This window comes from Pholis gunnellus, assembly GCF_910591455.1.
Source record: "Pholis gunnellus genome assembly, chromosome: 12".
NCBI classification, from domain to species: Eukaryota; Metazoa; Chordata; class Actinopteri; order Perciformes; family Pholidae; genus Pholis; species Pholis gunnellus.
The window spans coordinates 17,795,051-17,822,909 of record NC_136539.1 but is presented as its reverse complement, the minus strand read 5'-3'; the positions used below and the strand labels follow the sequence as shown (position 1 = coordinate 17,822,909).

Below are 27,859 nucleotides of genomic sequence, written 5' to 3'. Positions count from 1 at the left end.
CTCTTCCCTCAAAATGAAAACTGTCAAAGACTTAAGGCTGCTCTTTGTCAGAGAAAGATAGAGCACACTGTGGTTAAGGGAAACAATATACACTTTAAAGTAAACTGAGAGCAGGAGGCAGGATCAATATACAAGGTGCATCCAAACCGCTAATAAAGCAAAAGCTTATAAACATTTCAAAGTGAGTCTTTCAAAACCAAAAGAACACGTTATCCCCTGATGAATTATCTAATCTGTAGCAAGATGCTTCATCACTTTTGTTGAAATCAAAGCGGTTAAATATCCTTTCAGAGATGGAAATTCAGACCTTTGTGTTTGCAACTTGCATGTTATGGTGAAGTCATCAGGAAGCACAACATATTAAATGTTGAAACAGTGCAAATGCATCATTATTTTTTGTCAAACTACGACTGGCGTTTGAGACATCAAATGGGAGGTTCTGCTTGATAGAAAATTGGGTAAATTAACACACTACAAAACAAAATATGTATATGTATTGCTCAATATCCTGGCATTGTAATCACAGCCAGTTTAAGTAACAAAAAAATGCATCAATGAACAAATGTTTATACGTTCACACTAATCCACATCTTGAAGCAAAAACATTGTACAGCACCAGTGTCACAGGAACCCGCATTCGTACAGTAAAAGAATACTTTCCCTAATTACCAACAAAGTATTTCAGTCTGCATGGTACCTGGCATGGTGTCAGGGATATTTATTGAGTAAATAAAGCAACATAAATGGGGAACCTTAAAAACAGTGATGTGAGTGACTAATGCAAGTTAACGTCTTTGAAGATTCTCTGATAGAAAAACATGCCTTTAATCCTTTTGACTGATTTCTATTTGACTTTTAAATTTTGACCTCTGACAAAAACCGTTCGGTTTCCACATGTCTGCTGAGAATGTGTGGGATGGTCATTTACAAACAAGGCCTCGACAAAGACATTGCAAGGGAGATGATAGCTATTATTAAAAAGTGTTTATGTAACATTCACAACCACAGCGATAGATAAACAAACCTTTTATTTCGCAATGTACGCGTTTAGGTTAAAGAGCAATGATATTATGAGGTGATTCTTATTTTCCCTTTAATAAAACTGTTTGATAAACAACTAATCATTAACAGCTGTTACAGTTTTAGTCCAATTAGCCTCCCACTGAGGGAATAATTCCGCGTCCCTGTTGGCATTTAATTCTGTCCATTTGCTTTGAATGGTGTTCTCTCCCAAGCTCAGTCTGTCATCCCCAGCACCTTATATTAGCAATGCCCAGTGCTGACATTCGGATTTTGAACTGGTAGCCATCCATTTTTAACATAATTATTTCAGCCTCTGGTTGCCCAAGCCGAATTGCGTGGCCTCTCACATCATCTCTTCTCGCAAATGTTAGCAATTTTAGTCACAGTATCTCCGCCACTGACAGGGATCCTCTTTAATTATACACTTAGAAAGGTGAACACTTTTGAGGGGCAGTTGAAAGGACGAGCTTTGAAGAGTATTGTCACTGTCCAGATTTATGAAATATATTCTGTCCCAATGTTGTACACTTTGAGAACACCCCTTAAAACTTTTTTACATTTCCTAGCATTACTTTTTATGTTGATTCAGTCATACTCCTTGTATTATGTTATTCTATGTGATGCCTTGTGAAGAGTATTGTGGATTGGATTCATCTTAACCATCAAGTCACAGTTTTCCCGAAGCAAAAGATCATCGACATGACTCAATTTCTATTGAATCATTTCTCAAACCAGTTCCAGATCCACTCAGGGAAGGCCACATGTTGCCTGAATTCAGACACAGTGTGTTGTAGCCGGTGTGAAATCTATTGGCTCATTGCCTTACTGCAAGTTATCGGGCACAACTTTCATACGGGCTTTCGGGGTTGCTGGTTCTATTTTGTGGAAGGTTAGTATTCATCTGCTCGAATCTCATCTTACTTAGTAGCACATCTTATCTGTGACCTCCGGCATGGCAGGTCAGCGTATGTCCAACAGCCCTCACCTCACTCGGTCAGACATTTGCATTCATTCAACATGCAGCCTTTCATTAGACACACGCTGAGATGCGAGGAAGCATTTACCCAAGCCAAGGAAATAATATCTTTGTTAACCATAAAACCCAACAGCATGCTTGTTTCTATTTGATTCTAACTTTCCAGCACATACATGCCTGAGCCAATGTATCCAGAAATCTGACTGGTCCTTCCTGGGCTGACTTTAATCCCTTGTTAGTAATTGAACTGTTCTGCAACTGCTGTTTAAATGTTTAATCAACACTAGACAGTGGCCATCTACTGTACCACTTCCCCAGGGCTGCACAGTATTTCTACTAAAGCTTCCAATTTCCAAATAACCCTCCTGTTCAGTAATTCTCCCAGGAGAGCCAACCTGGCAACCACAACGATGCTGACCTCGAGGAAAACAAAAGATTTTTCTACAGCGGCTGTGTGTCTTGTGTTGCTTCTCACTTAGTGTTATTTCGGCCAAAACATCACTGATGAACGTCACCTTCTTGGGTGATTTACAAAGCTAGCAATTTACGAAGTTATTCTATATTAAAATGCATAATTTTATTGACCAGTTATCACAACAGTAATCATGACATGCAGCTATAAATGCTCCAAAGCATGTAAAATATGGCACTGAATAAATTAAATTCGATTCATAATTTATTCTAGTCATTACTGCTGACAATGAAATAACTCATATTCCCTTTTTTTTGTCATGTTATGTGTTTTTGTTATATATATGGGAAAGTGGTTTAAATGGCTTTAAAAATATTAAATATTAAATGACATATACTGCATGTTTATAGACTTAGACTGAAGACGAATGCAGAGGAGAAGGTGACCTATATTTTGCAGTGGAACAGGATGAATGTCTGACATGATAAAGCTTCTCAATGAAGAGAGATATTTGAAGTAGATACCATCTCGCACACCCTCCCCACAGGATGCGCATGCTGAAACTACAGTGAATATCAACTGCATGGGAAATGACACAGAGTTGAATGTTGTGAGCGTTACTGAAAATCATGTTGAGGAAATCTCAATTTCAAACAGCAAAACAGAAAATCAAGAGCTGTTCCAAAATGAATGAAGCAATCTGACTTCATTACATGGAAACAGCAGAAGTAATTACATGAACACAATAAAAGAAAATAAAGCTGCATCTTGATGATGTCATCAGTAGTGATATTAGGTGAATGAGATAGTTTTTTACTTTCTGAGGGTGAGTGATAGCATATTAAGAGCTCTTTTTGGGGCAATGCAGCTTCTATAAAAGGTCCTTGAATAACCTAATTGAGAAACTCCTGCTGAAACTTGCTGTCATTAAATCTTTGATATGCTCTCATCCAATGGCCCCATGCCCTTATATGGGCATATTCCCAATTATTGTGTCCTAATTATACCCCAATGTGACATTTATATGTCCTTTTCATTGAGTTGGTTCAGGCATTCACTGAGTAAAAGTAAACCCAGGGTGAATTCTTTGTTACTTCAAATCTATATTTCAATCCAGTGTTACGACAGACTGCAAATTCCAAACCGACACTTTTTTGAAATGTCACAGGTATTTGACTCAGTCATTTTCTAATCATATTCAAATAGGAAGCTCTAAAGGTCAATGAGGCTTGCTCTTAACCCGGGAAAACTACAGACACTTTCCCCATCCTCACCAAAAAGTCATAGAAATTCACTTGAGAAATGTCAGTCATAATTATGCTGCCGAGTAAAAGTGAGCAACGGTGAGAGCAGACATGCTGGAAAGTTCTCAAGGCGGCACAGAAAGCCACTGGAAACTTCACTTGAATCACATCAGTAAATTAGATGGAACAGCCAGTTCCTGGGATTTATTGGGACATTTACACTCCTCTAAACGAGTCAGAAATGATCCAATTAACACTCTGGCTCTTTAACGATTTGGGCCAGTGGCAGTCTACACTCAGAGAAATGCGGCGGCTCGTGAAGGAGCGTAAACAGGAATCTGCAGAGTCCAGAACAACACAACACATTCACACACTTCCCGAGCACAATCAATTGGGACACAGTAGAATACTTATGATTTGCTGTCAACAGAAATGATTATGGCAATTTGTATCATGATATTATCATTTCACAACATCAACAACACATTACAATGTGTTACATGACAAAAAATATCCCCATAATGGAAAACCTACATATATTTTTCATAAAGCAGAAATCATGTCATTAGTTTCACCCACAGTTTTACAGACATAAAGACAGTTACATAGATAAAGGAGGGAAGAATAAACCTCTTGAATCTGTTTAGCAGGAAATTAGAATTCCCAAATTGCCTCACAAATAGCTAATTATATTTAAATTACAGCAATACGAGCCCGTACATCACTGACATTGTCAGATACATTATTTCGTACAGGTGCGGATTCATCACAAGAACAAATTGTGATTATCTGTACAGAAATATAATTATTTCAATATATTTTGCAAATCTATGAATGTATTTCATTGTACAAAGCATACGAGTCAATTTACAAATGCACATCCAGTGCACCTTATGCGCTAATATTTTACCGGGAAAACACAGGGAATCAAGAGATATTTACAGTGGAGGCTGTCTTTATTAGTAATGAAAACATTTGTTACAAAATAAGTCCAAATATTTGTATCCATTTGGGGGAACAAAGTTGCACTTTAAAACCGCTAACAGAAGTTTATTTATGTGAATTAGGAATAATTTCTGTGCATGGCTTTGCTCCTATTGTGTAACATTTTTTATGGATTTCTTCTTCGCAGAGAGTTTATTTATTAACTCTCTAAAAGTCAGACTTAATGACAGCCAAGAAGCACTTATTCACAATTTCAACAAAAGACTCTATTGGAAGGACTCTGTTGTATGAGCAAAGCAAGTTTCTAAACGTTATCGGGTGAATCCATTCACACAGGTCTGTGTATGGTTTGCAAGAAGGCTGATTGTATCTTTCAACCTGCTGCTGAGATGTGTTTGTGGCCATCTGACTGGCTGCATTCATTATAGGAAACCAGTGGTGTGATGAGATCATCAAGACAACAACCGGAAAGGTTCATCTCGTTACACTACCTGTACAAATTGCCTCTGACTGTTATGTTTCCATCACTTGCTTGTTAAAGGAGCAGTTCTGAAAGGGCTATTAGGTCTCATTAAACAAGTACAGAGTAAATAGATGGAGGAGCAACGCTTAATATGGTGACGTCACAGTAGGAGGATAAAGGCAGAAAGAAAAAACTTGCCTCTTGTTTCTAAACCGTTTCCACAGGCTTCTTCTGGTCCAGATAATCCACGTCGAACAGAATCCGGAACCAAGCTACAGCTGTGCCACTTGTTTGTCCTCCAACTGCATGGAAGCACAAGGGCAGACAGACTTTGGGATTGCTTCTTTTACACGACAGGCAAATGTTTCAACAATGTTATTCCGTGTTTGGTTAGCAATTGGTGATCTGGCACACATGCAGCCAGCATGCAACCTCCATATAGGCAGGACAAACTACAATTTGTCATCAGTGCTGCTTTAATCAAAAGAAGATCTATACCACATGTATGAATTCTAATGTGCTGGTTGGATAATGTTATTGGTAAGAAATATCAAGAGTCTACCTTCAGTAAACAGGTTTTTTTACCCTTTGCATATTTTTCTAATTGAAATGATGAACACCAAATTCACAGTACATCTCATTATATAGTAGTATCTAATTAAAAATATATAATATTGTATATATTATTAAAACTATATATCGTAAAATTGTACCGGCTAGAATAAAGATTGAGGACAAAACTTGGGACATTTTTTGGGAGATTTGTATTTCATAAAAAATGATTTATCGATTATTGATACTTAATGTCAACAATCTGTAAAGGACATATCCACTGCAGCCAGAGGTGGAACGTAACTAAGTCCATTTAATCAAGTATTGTGCTTTGTCTAACTATAGTTGAAACTAGCAGCTAGCAATAACTAGCAATAACCATCACAGCTGTCAGTCATTACAGTATTGGGTGTTTAAGAGTTGTACAAATGGCTACATTTTCATCTGGTTTAGCTTTTTTTTTTCTGCAGCAGTAAAATATTTAACAATAGTAATGTTACACCGTAAGCAGCATGAGAGTATGTGTTAAATGCCATTATAAAAGCACACGCAGACGTCTAAAGTAACACACAACAATGACGCACCCTTATGGTTACACACACCCTGTGATATTATAGAGCAGATGTCTTATCCTTGGATAGGAAAGGAAAATGTTTTCATTGAACTTGGTGTTTTTACCTATACTCTGGACACACAGGAAGTGATTCACACTCTCTCTCTTCAAACAGTGTGTCAGGGCACTCTTGACCTCCATTAGCAGACCTCTGAATGATGGTTCTGTATCGCGACTCCAAGGCGGCGGTTGCATTTTCTGTTGGACATGAAACACAATCTTCACAAAAAGTGGCAGATTAGTTGCACGGTTTTTAGGTGACTTTTTTTTTCCAGGAGCAAGAGAAAGTAAAACGATACTGACACAAATGGCGGATGTCTGGCACACCAAATAAATAGCGACACGATATCACCATTATGGTCTAATATCTCAAAGTTGATCTGGTCCTGATTAGCTCGCCCTTGTGGCTGTGATGTCCTCCACTTCACTGCAGTCTGTTTTCGGACACACCACACTGTAATGGCTTCATTTGGCTCACGCTCCAAGGCTCATTACACAACACTAATCACTAAACACTGAAAATGGTGCAATTAACATCATCAGCGGACCCAATGGTCTACAGCATATTTACAGAGACGAGATGCCTGCTCAATTCTTTTAAAAACAATTACACACTTTTTGATTTCCAAGATACTTTCAGTACACATATTCAAACCCATTAAAATTCCATTTTCCTCTTGACGTGTCAGCTTAATGTAATGGACAGTTAACACTGTCATTTACACTTAAATGTAATCATTGAATACACCAGAGACATCAAGGGAGAGCATAATTGTATGGCAACGTTTCTGAATATTTAAACAAAGTGTTTGGCACTGTATTACTATAGCATATGTGCCTCGTGTCTCTTGATACTGTAACTATACACAACAATTCAATTATGATTGTATTGTGCAACGCTGCAACTATTATTTTCATCTTGGATTAATCTACCAATTATGTTCTCATTTCATCAATCAACCGCTATAACATTAGAAAAGATTACATTTCCCCAAAAAGCAAATGTAATAGCTTTTTCTCTGCAAAACAGTCTAAAACCTAGAGTCTTTTTGATTCACTCTACCATTACACGTTGCCAATTTACCTTTACATAAATGTTGCTATTTTACAAAAAAACCCTGCCACTCGTTGGCAATAGTTATAAGTTTTCTAAAAGACTGTGGCACTAATAGATGGTCATCACTAAATAGAGTTAATGGAAATTCATGAGAAGAGTTACCTGGCACACAGGTTGATGGGCAGGCTGTCCATTCACTGAACGGTGTCACAATGCAGTCTTTTTTGCAGGGGAGCAAACAGGGTCGGACGGTTTCTGGACGAGCAGAATCTGAACACCTAAACAAACAGACAAACAGAGGTCTTAAATTCTCTTCAACCCCCAGGCAAGGAGTGATAAACGTCCAGAGTCTCGCTGTTAACAGGACAGGGCAGTGAAACAACTGCCCTGCCCTTGACATCACACATCTCCCCACAGAAAACATGATTGATTACAATGTCCCCCTGCCTGCACGCTCAGGAAAAACGGGGACAAATGTAAAAAATGACAGTTTTCTCACACATTCAATTTCTTCCCTGGGTACAAATATTGCACTATGAAAAGGAAAACAAATACTGCAACTATTCAAGCTGTTTTTTACAGTTATATAATATTTTGGCACTTTTAAAACCCAATTATCTACACGCAAATAAAAATGTTTTATATTATCAATGGATCAAATACACTCTGTGTCATGTGAAATGGGTTGCTCGTAGTGACAAATCAACCAAGAATTATTGCCCAGCTCTGCAGTTTTTCTCAGCGCGGAGAGAACACTATTGTATTTTGGATCATTGTTTTGGAATTACACCCCTCAACTCCATTCTCATCAACCTCCTCAGCTGCAAAAGTAATCTTGTTTCAGAGGAAAAAAAAGCTCCGTCAAACCTACTGTAAACTACCGGGGCCGTTACCAAACAGCAGACAATGTATGGTTACTAGCTGGTGTAAAGAGCTGAAGATACGGATCTTTTTATCAGGAGGTGGTGGAGACTGAAATAATAGAATGACCCCAATGAGATGTATCAGCTCATCGTTCCCAGAACAAACACCAATCTTGCTGGTATATCTAAATTGTCTGTATGTATCCCAACCAGCATGTTCCTTTGTCTGCCGAATTTTTTCCATTACTTTAGCGCTTTTCCTGAAAAGAGATTTAAATTCAGAGTTGATCCAAGGTAAACGTCTGCCTCATGAAGGTCAGCAGAGGACATCTACCACATTAGTAAATTCAGAGTAGAAAAATTTCCAGGCGTTTTAACCATCAGAGATGTACTTTAATCCATCCCAACTAATGTGTCTGCTAGTTTCATAAAAATATGATTTGATTGCTAACATACTGTATATCAACTTCATAAGGTAATGATATGTCAATGCAGTGTTTTCAGCTTGTTCCGCTGCCCTCGGGTAGCCAGAAATAATCCATAAATGCAGCTTTAAGAATCACTTGCATCTACAAATCAATGACAACATTACAAATATATAAATAGTTACAGTTCTTTTGTTGTGGAATGACATATATTACATAGGATTACGACTAGCAAATTTGTTTCCAGGATTTTAGCTAAAAGTAGGGGCGAATCAGGTGAGTGCATTTATCACCCAATACACATGTAGAGAGCAGCCGCAGAAGTCTTCATGTTGCTGCCACCAAGGAGACAGAGTGTTCTAGGAGGAAAAATCAATCAAAGTCCACAGCATGGCTGCTAATTAAACCTGAGAAAAGTGAGGATATGCAAACTGTTTACCAATGAATCATTCCTGCCACGCCAAGGACACCATTACCAGGTTTTAAAGAGCAGCCCCCGACTTTTACCAATTTCGTTGTTTTAAGATAGAAAATAACCACGCATTTCCTCTGTATTTAGGCTGCTACATATCTTGTGTAACATATCCGTCATGGAGCCTTTGGCTGTGTTGTATTTTGCTCCTTGCGCAACCTTGAAGTGCTACTGATTAATGCAGCTATGTAAAATCAAATAAGTCATGAGCTTTGATGTCTTTATCAACAAGCAGCCGAACACCCCATCCTCGACACACAACACGCACACACACACAGACACACACTGAGACGTCCCAATTCCATTTCAGAGCGAGTGACTTCCTTTGCCCGACAACCAGATCCAGGTCTCAGTAGAGATCCAGCATGGTGCCACATCCTACCGACTGCAGAAAGCCAGCACGCACAGGACTGAGATCAAAGTATACCAACGCATAAGGAGGCAAGATACATAAAACCCCATCCTTCCCCTACTTTATCCCTCTTCTTCTGTCGCCCTCTTTGCAGCGATGCATGCCAGAGGGCATTTCAACGCAGCTGGGGGAATACTGTGAAGTACGCCCAGAGTGAGGGAATCAGACTACAGTCATGTTCACGGTGTTCCACTGTGACACGGTTTGGAACATTAAATGTCTCTTGCACATTGTTGATTATTATAATTACAATCAAAGACCTAATTTGTCAATTTCATATGATCCAGAGTTGGTTAAATACTTAATATTTCATGGAAAATTAATATATTCATTAATATGTAGCATGGAGTGAGTACTTTGTTTGAGTGTGTGACAGCCAACACAACCTGAATTACTGACAACAAATGCGTCCTAAAATAATGAAAAACTAAATATGAAATAAAATCATTCTATAATATTGTTTTTGCCTTTTAATTCTAATAGTGGTGACGTTATCATTTGTAATCGTCATTGCAGAATGCTAATGTGAAAAAAATGTTGGTACCAATGTTTAATGCAAAATGTTATAGGTTGCTCTTGTTACCACTGCTTTAGTTTGTTAATTGATCTTCAATATGTGTCAAAGGGGAGCGTACATTAAACTAAAAATCATTGTAGTGTGAGGTCTGAGGGCTCTGCACTAATACCAAGACAGACCCACTAACCTTTCATTGAGCCGGTTTGCACCATGGAGATTATTGCTAAGCAGGAAATGCTTAGATGCTTACTGATTTAAGTGACCCTGCTCAAGTACAACATCAAATATACTCAGGGAGATTTAAAGATATTAAGGACAATCCTGTATTTCAAACATATTCGAAGATGAATGGAAGCAATGGAAATGGCAGTCTGAACTCTTCTATCTAGCTCTATGCTGTCCTGTTTAAGTCTTGGAAACATGCACAGTGTATCTGTCTTCTGAATATTAATCCTATCAAATGAGGCTTGGGAAGTTAAGCCAAATCTCTGCAGTTCGAGACACAGTAAAGCCCTGATCATGTCTGCACATCATGGAAAGAGAGCAGAAAGGCCCAGTAACCTGTTACTGACAGTCAGAGTCAAGTGAATAGAATAGTGTTTGTTGCTGTTCCATTAAATGAATACACTGCTGTTATAGATGAATAGCAAAGTAATGATTGACTTCACAACTTACTGTACAGGCCAGATCGGTTGTGGAGCAGAAATGACAGCTTTGATTAAAGCCTCTGTGGTGGGAGATAGGACGTTCATACGAAAAAAGCCTCTCCATAATCCACTTTATGGCCCTGTCAATAATATATCGTGCTGGAGAAGGGCAAACTTTGTGAATTATTTATAAATCTATCTTCCTGGTGTGGGGTATAACATCATTACAGTGACAGCACAAAAGCCCTTAGCAGTGTTTGATATTGTATTGCTGAAAGAGGAGTAGATAATGGCGGAGCATAAGCAGAATGAATCTCAGGTTCACAAAAAGAAATACTAAACTCAGGCAGAAAACACTAAAGGATGCTCAATATATAAAACTCCGGGGATATAGTTTAACAGTAGACCAAGTCCTCTGGGTCATTTGTCCGTAAGTGAAAGCACAATACATACACAATACATCTTCAAGAAAAATACTTTTGGGATCTTTAATCATAAGCGATTTTTCTTTAGTAGAAACATGATCACTTAACCTCCTCCCCTAGATTTTACAGAGCTGTTTTACTCCTCGCTGATAATCTCTCATTTGTTTCTCTTGGGACTCATTTTCTAGTATCTACACCTCAGCAGAGTAGCAGGGTCCAATTTAGGGACGGAGGAAGAAAATATTCCGTTACAAAGTGCCATTCATAAACGGGCATAATGACTCAAGAATAGATAGTTTAGTTCATATTTTAAGGCATATACATGGGATTCAGAGCATTAACATAGAAGCCAAAAACAATTTGCTTTGTAGCGATAAAGTAGAGTAATGTCTACTTGACCAGAGAAAGTTGTTCCTTCTCGGTTCCTTCTGTGTTGTTATCCGAGCTTCTCCTTGCTTTGTTGACATAGCCTGGTCGGCCGTGCATGCATTTAGTGCATGTTCGTGCATGTGAGCCGCCACTCTGCACTGTGTTGATACGATGGTTACAGCCAATAACGCCTAAGACGCCTCGTCAGGTAAACACCGTTAGCTCTGCTGGCACTTTTGCCTTAGTTTGTACCGTTACCACTGTTAGCACCGTTAGCTGCGAGCCGCTGGCTCAGCCATTGCCTTGTTGAGTGCCGTTGAGAGGCAATATAAATGCTCCCAATCTCGTAAGAGCAGGGCTGTCATAAAAATGTTTGAATATTCATTCTAAACCCCCCAAACAAACCTGGACACGATACACACTACTGTTTATCTATTTTTGCGCATTATTTCCATGGCACAGTGTTCTGCTTGGCCAATCCGCACTGAAAGTGTTGTGAAGTGATTTTGACATCCTTCACTCACGCATCCCACAGGACAGATACTGTTCATTTATGTTTGAATATATCAATCTACACTGACTCCGTGAGACGGAGACCTCCCGCATTTTGTTATGCTTTGAGAGAAGCGTAATCTGCATAAATACAGCTAACTAAAACACACAGATGCCCGCCTGCATATGTGGTTTGAACTTACTGACCGTATCTATATTGATTGATCAACGTTCCCAGTCTGTCTGCGAGCTTGCCTGTTTCCCTACAGGCAGATTCCCCTCACTTGCCACGGTGGGCGGGCAAATAAATTAAAATAATCGATATGGGCCTACGAATGCGGTTGATTTCTTCCCATGACGCGGACATGAATACTATTTTGGTTCAGTAAATGTCTGCTGTCAGTCAGCCTGGTGAAGGCAGGTCGGAGAGCCGCTGTCCACTCAGCTCCCCAGGAGATGCTGCTGGCAGACGTGCAGAGACATTTACCGAGGACGGAGTAAGTGTAGATTGGATGACAGAACGCTAACATGCCACTCACGCCTCGCTTCCAGTTCGGATTCCCAGTAAAACGTTGCATTTCATTTTCAATTAACGCAAATTACGTTGTTTGACTCCCGTCATGCGGTGCATTCAATGTGCGCGAGGCAGACAGCCGTGGTTGTGCAGGTTTTTTCACAATGGAATATTACATTTTATATTTCACTGCCTGTTGATGTTTCTTTGACTATTCCAATACATATTCAAATTGAACATAATTGTTGACAGCCCTAATCCAATTAGGTAAAACACTGTTGGGGGATGAAACAACATATGCTCTTCTTTTCTTTACTTATTACTTCACTATGAACTAACCTGATACATCAGCGGAATGTATCACCTGCTCAATGTAGACTACCGATTGATTCGCCTCTCAGCTGACTTTAAAAAACAAGTAACACGCATGATATGAAAATACACATTAAACTGCTGCCCCCCCCCCAAAGAAAATGTAACAATCCCAATACTGAGTTACAAGAATTGAACTACAAATTGCAATGCAACTTTGATGTACACATAAGATCCCTGAGTACCATCTTACTTATTTTCTGAGTACCGGCCTCCTTTTTTTCTATTGTTCCCAATGAGGAGACAGCGTACGAGTATGTGGCTGCCTAGAGAAAAAGCACTGCACCCAGCCTTTAAGGACACAGGCCCTAAACAGTGCCTGGTTGGAGAGCGTACCTTTTACTTGTCACAGGTCCAACGTTCATCTTCATGCAGCTCACTTTGCGGATCTGAACACCCATGGCACATGCAGAGGTCCCATTCCAGGAGCTGGTTCCATTGAGATCCATGGAGGCATTCTCAATACAGGGACCCCAGGCGGAGGCCTCCCAGTAGAACACCATACAAGGGTGGTCATTACAGACTCTCCACTCCTCCAGGGCTGGCGCTGCCGGACACTCCTTCCCTCCTAGCCACAAAGACACAGGAAATAACCACAAGATCAAAGACATGAGGACTAAATTTGGCATTCTGAAAAAAAAAGCTGAGTAGGCACAGTTCAGTGTTTGGTTGTGTTTATGAGAAAACTAAAACTAGTGCTAGTCTAAAAAAAAAGCAACATTTTATGCAGCGTACATGTCATCTGCAGAGAATCGTAAATACATTTCGCCTGAATTAACAAGCTGAAGTTAGCTGCTGGAAGTCAAATGCTAATATAATCATTGACCGCTGGCTGCTTTGTGACAAAACAAATGTTTGTTCGGGTTAGCTGAGCAGACACATTACAAGTTACAACAAGTTTGAATTACAAATGAAAAGTCACAGTAAGGTCACTGTAACATATTTCACAGTCCAATTAACACACTGCCCTCAGACACATAACAACAATCTCTTACATATCCTGCTCCCTGTGTCCTTGTGTCATATATCTAGTCATTATTTGGACACATACTGTCATATATGATAAGCAAGAAATCTGCAAAAACATTTCTGTATTCACCAAGATGGTGTGTATGGTAATGCGGTACAGTAGGCTACCAAAGCAAAAATGACACGATTCTTTTTTTTCTCTTCAGATTCTCCCTATTCTAATTGTGCCCGCCCACATAATTTTGGCTTGCATGACTTGCAGTTCAATGTGATCATGCTGAGGCAAATGTTCACATAGAGTGCATTTAAGAACCAAATATGCGATAAATGAGCAAATCATTAATATGGCAGAATGTTACGTTTCATGGTCAAATAAAATAAAGCTCTTTTCTTAAGAACATTTAAAAAACTGGAAACCTCAACATCATGCAGGTAACTATTTTGATCATGTATCACATTTACAAACATGTGAATCAAATGCATGCTCAAATACCACACATGCACATTACTGTGTGTGCTGAGATTGAACACTGTACTTGATGTGTTCTGGGACTACATCGGTTAGAGTCTGTCCAATCTACAATGGATGCAAAACTGGGGACAGTTTCACATGAAGCAGGATCATAGTCCTAATTGTCCCAAAGCCAACTGTCACTCACAGAAGGGCTAGGTTGTGTTTGTCAGTGATCCACTATCAAAGAAACCCCTGCATCTTCCAGTCTGTTTTGCATTCTCCAGCTCCTCCATACTATCACACAACATGCAGGCATAACAACCCAATTACAACACACGCACACACACACACGCACACACCTCAGCGAGGCTAGCATAATAATAATTATCAACACAGTATGCAACCTGTCTTAAGCTGTGAGATTCTTTCATCAGCTGTTATTCTAGATATGCGTTTGGTTACAGGGATTAATGGTTAGTAGCTGGCTGCCAAGACTCCGCTGTCTGACTTAAAAACACAACACTTGGAGTAGGCAGAAAAATACTGGCCAGAGAAAGAGTCCCTGATAATGGATGGTCAACTCAAACGTCAAATGTTTTTGAGATGAAAAATGTCTGTCTCTGATATCTACAAAAACAAGAGCCAAAGTAATCCCACAGTGTTGGGGAAAGCACTCTGGTAAAGGCTTTGGCTAAAGCAATTTTTAGTTTTTTTGTTTATAGAGTTGAACATTAAATCAGTCTACTGGTTTTGATTCCCAGTTTCAGTATCAATATCATACATCTTGCAATTTTTTGAAATATTTTGGGAATTAAGAAGAGTACTAGCATTGCACTTTTGCTTAAAATCTGGTGTCTACGTAAAGCAACTTGAACAAAGGCAGTTCAGTTGGAGATTCAAGTGTGTTATGCTAGAACCAGCTAATGTAGCCTTAAATGATATCAAACCTGCTTTGTATGTATTCCAGATTCAGTTTTGTCAACCTGGTTTCCCAAACCCAGTAAAGATATCACTGCACTGTAATATTTATTATGTAGCTGAGAATAACAAAACTACACCTACAGTGCAATTTACCTCTGCCCTCCCAAACCTCTTGTCTTCTTCCCTTGTATATAAATGTCTGTACTCCCACGTCTTAGCATTTAGTGGGTATCTTGTATGTAATTAACAGAATCACACACTTAATGACAGCTATGATATAAAGTGTTTGCAGCAATCCCACTCACAAAAAGGCATACTTTGTAAAAAAATACCTGAGGAAAATAAAACAACAACCCTGTTGTGACATTTTGTTTGACTGAAAACGGATATCTGGGAAGTTCTGCACAAAACCACAAAGGCAATAGACACAGAAAATAACTAGTAATAATAAAGTAACAATAATAAACAGCAGGTTGGAAAAGATTCAAAGAAGTCATAGGGGAAGTTGCGTTACCTTTCCCCGGCATGGCCAGCACAGTGCGAGTGCGGCTCTGTCGACCCTCTGCCGTCTTGGTGGCACAGCTGTGTGAGCAGGGTGACCAGGGAGACCAGGAGCCAACCACACAGTCTGCAGGACAGGCCACCTCGCAGGCCACTTTTGTGGGGGGAGGGTCGTGTACACAGTGGGCCACTGGCACATCGTTCCCTGAGGAAGGGAAGTTAAAACGGAGACATCAGCTTGATATAAATCACAATGAGAACCATTTACATTTCCTGTTTCTGGACTTCACCAGAAAGCAATCAGGTACAGTATAGGCTTCAAATCCCAATCCAGGTAAGGGATGCATGAAATCACAAGTGTATGTAAGCACAGAGAAAGTATAACATAAAAACAGGCATTACTGTGCGTCTGGGCTGATGTGAATACTCCTAAGACAGAGTGATTGTGATACAAATACACGGACCACCTCAAGAGGTGAGCAGGTTTTTATTCTGATCACACCGAAAGAAAGTGTAAATGGAGTTCACAGAGCACACTTTGACATGCTCTGCTTGTCTCGGGTTGTTTACCATTTTCTGACAGGCTGGAGAAGGATGTTGTGGTGCTGATGAGTTGTGCAGTTGTGACATGGATATAGATCATGGCGGGATGTCATTGTTGATACTGTTGTCGCATGTTAATGCCAGGTGTAGGTTTATTCTAGATACAATCGGGTGTATAGCAGATGTATGTCCCAATAATCAGTAACAAATTAAAGAACTTGTAATTACAATTTGTATCCTTAACTTTATATTTTTTATGTTGGCAAAGGTGGCAGGGAATTCTTCTCTAGCACCAATGCAGTGAATGCAGCACAGGGTGTAGTGTTTGTGAACGCAGCCCTAAGGCTGGCTCCTCCCCCCATATACTCCCTGATCAGGGCCAAACTGTTTACATTGTTAAACCAAATAGGTTTGTTTCTTTTGTTTTTGATTCTTTTTTTTGTATTTGTTCCTTTTTCTGTAGGTGAAGTGGAGCGCCATTGTTGGGAGGCTAGGCATCCATGGTGAGGTCCCTACATCGCATGCACGTAAAAGCACAGGCATACGAGTGTAGACTGCACCATTTCTGTTGTGAGGATTAACGTGTTGCACCTGAGGTGAGTAACCGGTAGCACCCCTGGGTGCTTCTCAGTGTTGTCTGCCTCCCCACCAGTGGTCTCAACTTAGATTCCCTAGTTTTGCTCAGTTTTCATTGGGCAAGAAATTTCAGCAGATTCAAGATTGTTATGGTTTTAGAGTTTTTAGTCAGGCTGTTTTAGCTAAGATTGTGAAAACAAATCATTTTAATCCCTTATTGGTTTCAGTCATTTTCATTTTTCCATTAATATACTTTTCTCCCCAGCAGCTCCTGTCCCCGCATATTTGATTATGTTTTGATCCCTTAAATAAATCCTTTGGTTCATTTTACAAAACATGTCTCTTATGTCATGCCACACAAAGTTTGACGAATTCAAAATGTTTTTGATCCTTTAGGGGAATGAAACTTACAGGTGCTCAGTATGAAATTGAGATTGTATCTATTGCCTCCACAAGGCTCTCAACATAGCATTGGCTGAGCCAGTGGCTCGCTAACGGTGCTAAAAGCACGAACAGAGCAAACAATTAGCCAACATTCCACTAAATCGTATTGCAAATAGTCCTTTCTGCTATAATGCTCTGAATCCTGTAAATAGAACCTTTAAGAGGGCATAAAGTGTTCGACAAAATCCGTCAACGACAAATATAATTTCATTTTATCTAAAGAAAATTATGAAAACATCCACTTGCTATTCTGAGCTACTTTTAAAAGCTCTCCTTTAGCCTTCATCTTGCAGTTATGTTATGAAATATTTATCACAGCTCCCAGTTAACTCTTCTGTCAAGAGTGAAACAGCTACAGGAAAGACAGAGCCTCCTCTCTTTGCTGTACTTTCATGATAATGACTCTCTTTTTGTGTGATTAAACAGAAATGACAGAAAACATTCTGGAATGAATGTTAATGACTGAATAATACCCTTGGTGAAAAAACAACAACATATATATATATATATAATATATATATATATACAGTGTATATATATTCTTTGTATTTTTTGTTGGACCTGCCCAGAGTTAGCAGAGTGACATCTCTTTGTCGAGAGAGATCAGTTTCAGAAACAAAGATGACATCCTGATGTCAAAACAATGCCAACAGCAGCTGAGGCATTGTTTTGGGGATTATACGCTCACACACAGCAGTGGGCTATTATTAACTTGTGTGAACTCTGCCACTAAATCATAGGATATGCTTTAACAATAACAACCTCAGCGAGGATTTGTCATCAATTCGATTTTTTTTCTTCTCCCAGCACCTACCCTTGATGCGGAGGAGGTCAGCTGAGGGAGCAAAGGTAGGTATCGCCTAATCAGATGGATGTGAAATACTACCTTAGGGAGTTTGAGAACATTTCGCCCATGAAGTTAAAGCATCAGAGATCTCCAGCCATCAAAGTAACTGGTGTGTATACAGCAGGAGATGTTAGTCTGCTGTTTTGGATGCATGAGTCCTTTCATTGGGGAAGATATAAGTGCACATACGATTGAAGGTTCTGCAGTTAAAGTTAACAATGAAACAATTCTAAAGGATTTGGCAAAAGCGATACTTTTAACCCTCAGCAAGGAAGTAAGTTGCTGGGTATTACATATAAGTAGTGTGAAAAAAAAAAGAAAATGACTTCTGGGCGACCAGGAATAATCTTAATTGTCAAAGATCTCCTACACAGAGGCTGCTGCTCTTAAATAGGAATTGTACTGATTGTACTTTACATAATTGTTTTGTATTGTCAGTGAGATTTCAAGCTGTGGGAAATATAGTCTTTGCTCAGCTCGGCTCCCGTCCCAGGTAATTATTTCAGGCATCCGTGCTTTATATAAGTGGGCATGAAATGAAACATGGAAAGTGCCACATAATCTGTACATCAACCTGTCTGACCTATATTTAGAGGGACGGACACTGAGTACTGTGTCTTTACCATATATAGTACCAGTGTAACTGTTATGGAAATAAGATACCTATTTTTCAATTGGAGGGTGAAAATGAACAATGACTTACACCAAGATAATGTTTAAAAACTTTAAATGGTAACTGCTAAGTAGAACGTTTTATCTAAAGTTAAGGAAATATGTAGTTTTTGTTTCACTTTTACAGGAATGACTGGAGAAGTTTGTCAAAAGTTTGCCAAGTACAGAGAAATCAAGCCTATTGTTAACAGGTGGATGAAATCCCCAAAATAGTCATAATTTTAGCCCTACCTGTTACGCAAGTTTGTAAAGGTACCATTACACATGCAAACTGTCAAATCAATGCCATTTAAAAAGACTCTTGTGGCCCAAAGGTGCAAAGCACATAACCATTGAGGTAAAAAATGGAAACACATTATCTAACAAAATCCTTGACCAAAGAACTAATAATGTTATTATCATAAAAAAGAACATAGAGGAAGTAAAATGAGCAGGATAAGCAGAAAGTAAAATATGCTCTGACAAACACATTGACTTTAAAAAGGTGTCTATGTGGGTCTCTAAGGGTTTTAAAACACAATGACATTCCAGTACATTGAACAATGGCATCTCTAATGCTATGCAAATGTGTGCCTTGTACCTCATTGCTGTTTACTCCTTTGTATGCAATGCCATGCACAACATAGCAGGTATCCCTTTGCCCTAGGCATATATTTTTTTGAATTGTTCGGATGTATTATTGCCAACTGTAGAAAATCAGTAATTATTAAACACTGTTCTGCTTGAAAATCACAAAGGACTAATGAATATGTTAGCAAACAAAATTAACAAAAGGCTCACAAAGCTTTGCCTGGAAACACTGCCTAAAGAAAAATGGTATGATAACATGAATCCAAATACACAACTTTAGTGTGTGTGTGTGTGTATATGTGTGAAACTACATGTGGATCTGCAAATAGATGGCTGCCCTAGGGGTCCTTTTGCATTATTAATACAGGGTTCTGTAGTTGGGGCTCTTACTCAGATATAATATCATTGCCTCCTGCATGCAATTTCCACATGATTTCTATTCTGCTCGCCCACCCACCAATTAATGTTCTTCGTCGTTATTATTCACGTAGATGTAGTAAAAAAAGCGAGAAGTCCTTGCCTTTATTTAAGATTTAATAACCCCATCCACTCTGCGGGAAGCTGGCGGGAAAACGCAACAAGTCAAATTGGAAAATATCTCTGTGAACATTAAAGTGAGCTCCGACTAGCCTGGGTCACTAATTCATGTTTTCTCTGTATTTCGTTGTCAGTCATGACACTTTAGAATTCCATCATTAGCGACTGTCTCAAAGCTAAGTTTAAGGCTGCTTTTCTGAGGGCATTATCGCTTTAATGTTGTTGACCAGTCGAGGAGAGATCAGTTCAGGCGAATGGTAACCATGCTGAGTTATTGTTGTTGAGTTCAGAAATGTCAGAGCCTCAGAAGTTTGAGGAACGTCTGTCAACATGCATGTATGTTAAGTGTCAGTCAAAGGTGCAGCAGGTATTTGAGTCAGCATGGACCGGTGGTTGGTAGTTAGTTCAGGAAATGGGACTTACCGCTCTGGTGTGAATGCTTGCTGTGTAGAGAGTGGGAGCTGTGGGAGCTGTCAAAACAACTTTACTAAGCCTGGAGCAAAAAGCCAGTGGGTTAGGCTAACACAGCACTTTTGTTTTTACTTTGCTGTAGTTTACAACCCTATAAAGTGATAGTGGAATACAATAAGCGCCCATTAGCCTCCCTGTGTGAGATGCCATATTATTTTAACTCAGTTTGCAACAATTGAAGCAGAACCTTCCAGCTCAAAACTGCATGCAAGGCAACTCCTTATTCACGTAGCTATCATGAATATGAAGATGATAATTGTGTTTTTCAAAGTTGAGGATAATATGGTTCGAAGTTTGAAAGCCTTAGTCTCTGGATGGATGCCACATGATGAGAGAGGAGGGGCAATACGATTGCATTATGTCACTCATAATCAAGTCATGTTACCAGATAAATAAAATGATGTGATGTGAGGAAACTGATGGTACCCCAAAGGGTTGCAGAGGTTGGCAACTTTTCCGATATGAAGTGCCATTTTTTAATGTTATTGTTAATCAACATTAAGTTTAATTATGACACCACATACAAGTGTTAATCTCCAACAGATCTGCAATTTCATTCCATCCATAAAGGCGGCGAGCAGCGCAGCATTTTTAGAAAAAAACATTTTTCTCCCAGAATCCGGACATGAGAGCACGATACAAGAAGGCTGCCATCTTTGTAAAACCTGAGTTCAAATCTTTAACCTTACCAACCTTCCACCAATCTGTTCTGCAATCGAGGTAGGAGTACTAGCCAATCAGAGGCTGAGTAGGGTGGGTCTGTGTGGAATGCAGGTGGACGAAAAATGAATGAATCAAACTACTGTAAATAACTGGCTGCACAACGACCAACGGCCGGGCAAGAGGTTGGCATGTGGGTGAGAGGTTTCTTCAATTTCCAAAAAACTCTCTTGCACATTTATTGCTATAGTTATGGTTATGCAATGTGAGGCAGATTAAAAGGCGCTAAATCAGGATATCGTAAAAAGAATCATTATAATGAAAATGAACAAGCAACAATGGATAGATAAATTCAGAGATTCAACAGGCTTGATTACAAGAACATGCAATTCCCCATGGTACTATTGAACATACAGAACAGTCAGCCAGTCTCATTAACTGAGTGCTATATCTGTAATTCAATTGGTGTGGTGATTGCACTATGCTGCTAAAAAAAATGCCAGAGTTGAGAGCCAATCAACACTCTCACACATCATGCATTATCACTTAAAAGTACATCAATACCAGGAATGTTTTCACACTTACATTCATTATATTGGGGCTTTGGCAATGCAGTTATCCATGTGACATTTTATTTTAAAAGCTAGCAACTAAACAGGACGCCGTCTTTATGTTCCGTAAGAAAAGTAACAACTTTTACTTTTCAAAGGGGTATATGCCTCTGGATCACCCTCCTGGCAGAGCTCCACAAATGTCCTTAAACACCCCTGGGCCAGTCTATTCCATTTCATCTATACCTGAGTGGTTTCAAGAATTACCTCGTGTATTTGCTGAGCAATAAAAGCTTGGCTGTAGGTGACAGACGATGTTTTCTGATTGCTTGAGCAGCCACAGATAATAATTTAAAACTCCATTAGATAAACTTCCCTGGGAGAGCGCTATCTCTTACTCTCTATGGGCATAAACTTTCCTCAGACAACACGAGTTTTCAGGTTTGAAATGCAGAGTAGTTTTATGTTGAGAAATAGGAACCTGAATGCTTAGTCAATCAAGGAGAAGAGTGGGGAAAACACTCCATACCTCAATTTACGTATTTGAAGTTCACAATCTTAAATGGTACCCGCCAGTTCAAAACACATACTTTCCTCAATCATCATCAGTCATAAACAACAACTATCTTCATGGCTTTTCTCTGTAATATCTTTTAAATGCTGCCGTACACTGGAAGCATTTGTAAACCCCGTGCTCCAATTGTACGAAAAACTGACAGTAAACTGAACCTCAAAAAGAATGTCAGCAATACTCATGTTCAGAACATAAAAGAATGGTCCTAATGCATCAACTTCTAAAGGTATAGACAGCCATGACACGCCTGGTCATAGCTGACCTTTCCACAAGCATCAACCTTCAGCAATCAATGACAGTATTTGTATGTACTGTAAAGGATAATTGACAACGAGGTGACCTTTTAAGGATTTCAACATAGAAAACAAATTCTTTAACTGACAACATTGTCAGAATTCACCATTTAGAACTATAACATTGTGAAATTGTCTAGTGTGGACACTTAACTAGACATACAGAAGCTGATAAAAATCCAATGTCTTTCCTCAAACAAAGAGACCATAAGACAGTGTTGGCTAAGATGAATTTTTTTTTTTTTCCCCAGAAATCATTTTTTTCCAGCTCAAACATCTGTGACCAACCCATCAAATCAGCTTTTCAGACAAAGAAAGGTAGGCCATCTTAATGATGTGTATGATTAGAAGTCAAGCTGTTACTAATGAAAGATATGGGCATTCACAAATATCAGAGATGCTTATTGTTTATGACAGCATCTCAGATTTTTGTTAACAATCCTTTCACAGTTGCAGGTATGTTACTCCCACCTCTCCTTTCTCTCTCTCCTCTCAGCCTGTCAGTTGCAGCAGCAAAAATGATTGAAACCAAGCCAACAGTGGCTATCTACGAAGGTTCTGTACTCTCTACAGTCAGTCTGAACAGTCCTGCCACAGTGGCTCCAGATTCCCATCGCTAGAACGCACAGCGATTGTACTCACATCGCACAGAACTATATATATATATGTATCTTTATCTGTATGTGCAGACAGACTTGCAATTAGCGACTGCTTTCTGCAAGGTCCATGGAATTTATATGTCAAGCATGAAAGACAAGTACTTAAAAGTGTATTCCATCGGGAGAAAACACTTGACCGTGATCATCTTCTTCATAGCAGCTTATTCAGTCCATCTAATCATCTATTTTACTTTCCATCTGCCCACCATCCAATTCATTAAAGAAAAAAACAGCAATGCTGGGTTCTTGAACCATACTTGGTGTGGGTTGTATAGGTTGAGCAGATAGTGTCAAAAGCAATGCGTTTGTACCATTAGCAGCCTGCCAAACATTTGTTTCTCATCCATTCATATTTCATCAGAACTATTCACAACTAAAATATAAAATCAAAATACAAAATATCTCCAGTATCATGTATTTTTCTAATGACAGGAAATAAACATTTGTACACTTTAAAACAATTTTGCATTTGCTTTTTTTAGTAAACCGCATGGTTGTAAACAGACGATAGCTAATGACAGTTTGACAGTATTTTTAAAATCTGGTTCAGCTCCACTCCAGTCAAAATATACCATTTATTAACTGCATGTATCTAAAATATAAATAATTTTTCTATCACGTCTCTAACTGCTTTGTATACAGTACTAGCTATGACATTGTGAATCATACTGTCTTGGTTAGGTACCTTACCTATATCACTGCAATACAGTGCAACAAATACCAAACAAGCTTTACAGGATTTTGTATCACTTAACAACTTGGCCCTGACACTGCTGTGACTGTGTGTGAAATAACTCACCGTGCTTGAATTGTAAATCCGATCAGCCAATTAAGGAAGCAACAGTGAACAACTTGTCGACATTCTCCAAGAATAAATCCACAGCAGATGATTTCATAAGCCTTTTTCCTCAAACCCGCCAAAGCTTGCATTCTTAGTTGTCCTGTCGAAACTCATTAGACTCTTCTGTTGGCTAATACATTTGGACCCTCCACTGCCTTCCTGATAAACATACGCATGATCCATTGTGACAGAATAATAAAGCACAGGCGAAAAAGGCAGCAATTAGGTTTATAATCTATGAAGATGAGCAATTAATGCCTGCAGGAAGCTGTGATTCTGACTTTTAATCAGGCCAATGTTTTCTGTGCCCATAAAATTGGTGATGGACCCTCATGAATAATCCATGCTTCGTTAACGTTGATGTTCCTATCAGCCAACATGAGGATATGGCTGAGCACAATGGATCACATTACACCCAATAGTTCATGCGTCACATTGCTACTGATAGCGTTACGTGTCCGGACCATAGCACTGATGGCTTTACTGTGGCCTTGATGAATTTCACTGCTACTTGTAGAACTAGCCTAATTAATGTTGCAGTCTATGGTTTGCCCCTTTTTAACATTCTAAAAACAACCAATACTCAGCAATGGTTGTTAATCAGAGCTGTCATTTAAATCAGAGCTGAGAGTTATAAAGATGAATGTAATCTGTCTGTAGCACCCTAATTTGACTACTGAACACATGGACTATTGTTGTACAATACATTTGGATGGTCTTTTTAAAACATTCTTAAAGGAAGACGTTGTTAGAGGAATAGTTTAACATGCTGGGGAAGATTTTTTTTCCTCTCTCTTGCCAAGACTTGAACAAAAATATCATATATCAATATTTCCCCTTATATTTTCACACCCAGAACGTGGTTAGCTTAGCTTAGCATAAACTGTAAACAGAGGGAAAGAGCTGGCCTGGCTCTGTCCAAACTAATAACAGCTAAATACCAGCCCATATAAAGGAGTGTATCAATCTGCTCATCTAATAACAAGAAAACAAATATGCAGATTTCCCTAAATGGCAAAAATATTCATTTATTAGCTAGAAGGCCAAATTTAACTACCAAGAAAAACTGTAGTGTGAGATGAATGTTTTAATTTTGAGGATGATCTGTTTCCCTTAAAATGCCAATTCAGGATTGTACCTTCAGCGCTGACACAGGTCACATTCTGGGCTGCCGTTCCGGGACCACAGGAGTCTTTAGTGGGAATGCATCTTTGTTCTTGTTGGACCTTCCACAGGTAGCAGGCAGGATCCTCACACTGGATAAACTCCCCCAGATGAGGGCAGGTCTCCGGAGGACTGCTGGACTCCCACAACACCTCTCTCCTCCTCTGTCTGAAACCTGACGAAAGGACAAGGTTGTCAGAGAAGACATTGATATTCCTGTACAAAACTATGCAGAACCTCTCCCAGGCAATCAATAAAGTACAGTATTAAGATGTGGGCTTGACTGGACATTATCTCTGTGATCAATTATTTATGTATTTCATCAACTATGCTATAGTCAGCAGCAGCCACTGTGTGTCTCCCATAATCATGGAAGTTAAAGATGACTCATAAAAAAGGAGAAGTCCATCATGTTTTTTTTACCCCCAAAAATGTGTTGCAATTCTAGGTATAATATTGATAAAAATGATGCTTCATATAGCTGTGGTTTTGATATTTGTCATCTGTTAAATGAAAGGACTGCATAAGATATCTTGTAATAAAGAGAAAAGTGGTACATCTATTAGACTCAATGTCAGCATGAGGAGCTGTCCACAGTCTATTAAGTACTCTCTTTCCCCTTCCTCAGCCAGTCTGGTGATTTGAAGTGATGACTATTCCCTGACTCATTATCTACCAGGCTCCTTCCATTGTCATACTCCCCACAAACTTCATTAAACTCAATGATACGAACAGTGGTTTAAAAATACAACTCACGTTATTTAACGTTTCATATTTAGCATCTTTAGTATTGCGAGACTCGTTATTAGATTGTCTAGTTGTTTGGATCCATGGTTTTGCACTGATTTCATTATCATTAGCCATATTCTATTAATACTTATTATTCACAATTTGAAAATCTTCTTTTTTCAAAACCAATTTTCCCATTCTCATTTACATGTCTTCAGGCATTCAAAAGGAGATGCTGTTCACTGTAGTTTCGAGTAAACGATCCTCATGCAATGAGCACACATATAAAGCAAAGCCAGACATTTAAGAAAGATGCTAATGAGTTTCTGAACATGCAGAATCCATTTTAGTTACCAAACTAATTAACTAAAAACAAAAAAAGAACGGTTAGTTGGAAAAAAAAAGATTTTAACTGCACATTTTCTTTATCCCATTTTTAACATTCAAAACAAACTAACCCTCAAACACAGCTTCATTCTTTCTTTTCTATAAAGAAAATATTTATATAATGGGCCCAGATATCATGAGGTGGAGGGGCTAATTGATGAACTAAATGAAAAAATTAAATATAAAAATAAAAAAATCTCCACCTAGAGAGCATTGCTCAAGTGAGAAGAGAGACAAGGGGAGGTGAGGGAGATAATGAGGCAATGGCACGGCAAAGGAGAAGGAAAGCGTGAGTGATTCGGGTTCAGTTATGTGGCTGGCAAGCCTTTCACACCGACACCTGTCCCTCTCCAATTACTGAGTCTCGCTGTCTTTTCACTAGTGCGAATGCTGTTTCTGTTGCTAAATTGGGGGCGACCAGCTGAGGTGTACTGGTTCCACACTGGCACCATACTACAACATCTTTGCAAGTGTATAAATGAAATGTCCATCATAAGAGCTCATCTCAATTGTTGGAAAAAAACGACCTACTCCTTTTTGTCCAGAGTAGCAGCCCCTATGCTGGACACACTACAGAGCCCCCATGCTAACGTACAGTCAATGTGAAACATCACTTTCAAGTATAGGCTACTGGTCATGCAGGAGCCGCCGGTAGAAAATATGAAAAGTGGACACAGTGCAGGGTTTTCCAAGAAAAATGGACCCGTTTTTCTTCACAGAGGTGCTTGCTGTGGTCACAACACCTTTCAGTACTCAAGGAATATAATATTTGGTGCTACTATCAGACTCTTATACAAAATATATAAGAACTTGCAAAGACAACTGAAATCAGAGAAGCGAATGTAATTGTTGACAGGTTTAATGAAGCTGTTTTAGTCATAGGACACCTCAGGCTGTTCATCGTCTGTTTCACAAATGGACTGTTCATAAATGTGTAGGTGTTGTTATTTAGATTTAGATAGTTTTTGTTTATTGAAATTAGTTTAAATTCATTATTAATTTGATTGAAGGTGTTCAATCATTATTTCCTTAGATGATTTACAATTGTACAATTGTGGGCATGGGATCAACCGTGAACTGAAATACTTACAGAGTACCCTACAGTAGCAGTTAGGAAGAGGAGATGATCTTATTTCTTCTATGATGTCAGTTAAATACAATTAGTCTAAAATTAAGCCCCAAGGCTGAGCAATGAATCCTATCTGATGGTCCAGTGTGAACCAAGACATTCATTTGCTCAAATGTTAAGTAAAAAAAAAAGAATGACTGAAATGTCTGCTAGCTTTGATCTGAAAGAGGAAAAGCAGTGATTGCATCTCGTCTTCCATGCATCAACGTGGTATAATTGTGTAGCTTTCACTCTCAGTCTAGCTATTTTTTGCAAAGCCACAAGCAACATGGGGAGAAGAAATGAGACGGACTGGTTTTTAAAGCTTTTACAGTCGTTTGACTGGATTATTTCTGTAAACAGATGCAACAAATCGAACAGGCCTTCTTAGTGACTATTTAATTGGCTAATGCAAACCATATCACACTACAATGGACCTGTGAACCATTAATAGGAGAAATACCCATTCAAGCAGGGGGCCAAGGAGGCTGTAGGCGAAAATGTATGAACAATAATAATGTTGATCGTGTATTGTTGCAGCCTTACATGCTCTTACATGCATTGTACAATAGCATAGTGCCATGGATTTCAGACA

The 27,859-nt window shown here is 39.0% G+C and overlaps 1 protein-coding gene across 1 annotated transcript in view; it reads right to left on the bottom strand.

Moving 5' to 3' along the window:
- Window positions 1-27,859, bottom strand: part of thsd7ba (thrombospondin, type I, domain containing 7Ba) — a gene marked incomplete at both ends in the record, with an annotated part of 112,231 nt that overhangs the window by 41,935 nt on the left and 42,437 nt on the right. Inside the window, 6 exons of the mRNA XM_079170856.1 lie at window positions 5,262-5,365; window positions 6,294-6,426; window positions 7,448-7,563; window positions 13,130-13,361; window positions 15,652-15,843; window positions 25,015-25,215. Coding sequence (XP_079026982.1) covers window positions 5,262-5,365; window positions 6,294-6,426; window positions 7,448-7,563; window positions 13,130-13,361; window positions 15,652-15,843; window positions 25,015-25,215 — 978 coding nt within the window. The remainder of the gene's footprint in view (window positions 1-5,261; window positions 5,366-6,293; window positions 6,427-7,447; window positions 7,564-13,129; window positions 13,362-15,651; window positions 15,844-25,014; window positions 25,216-27,859) is intronic.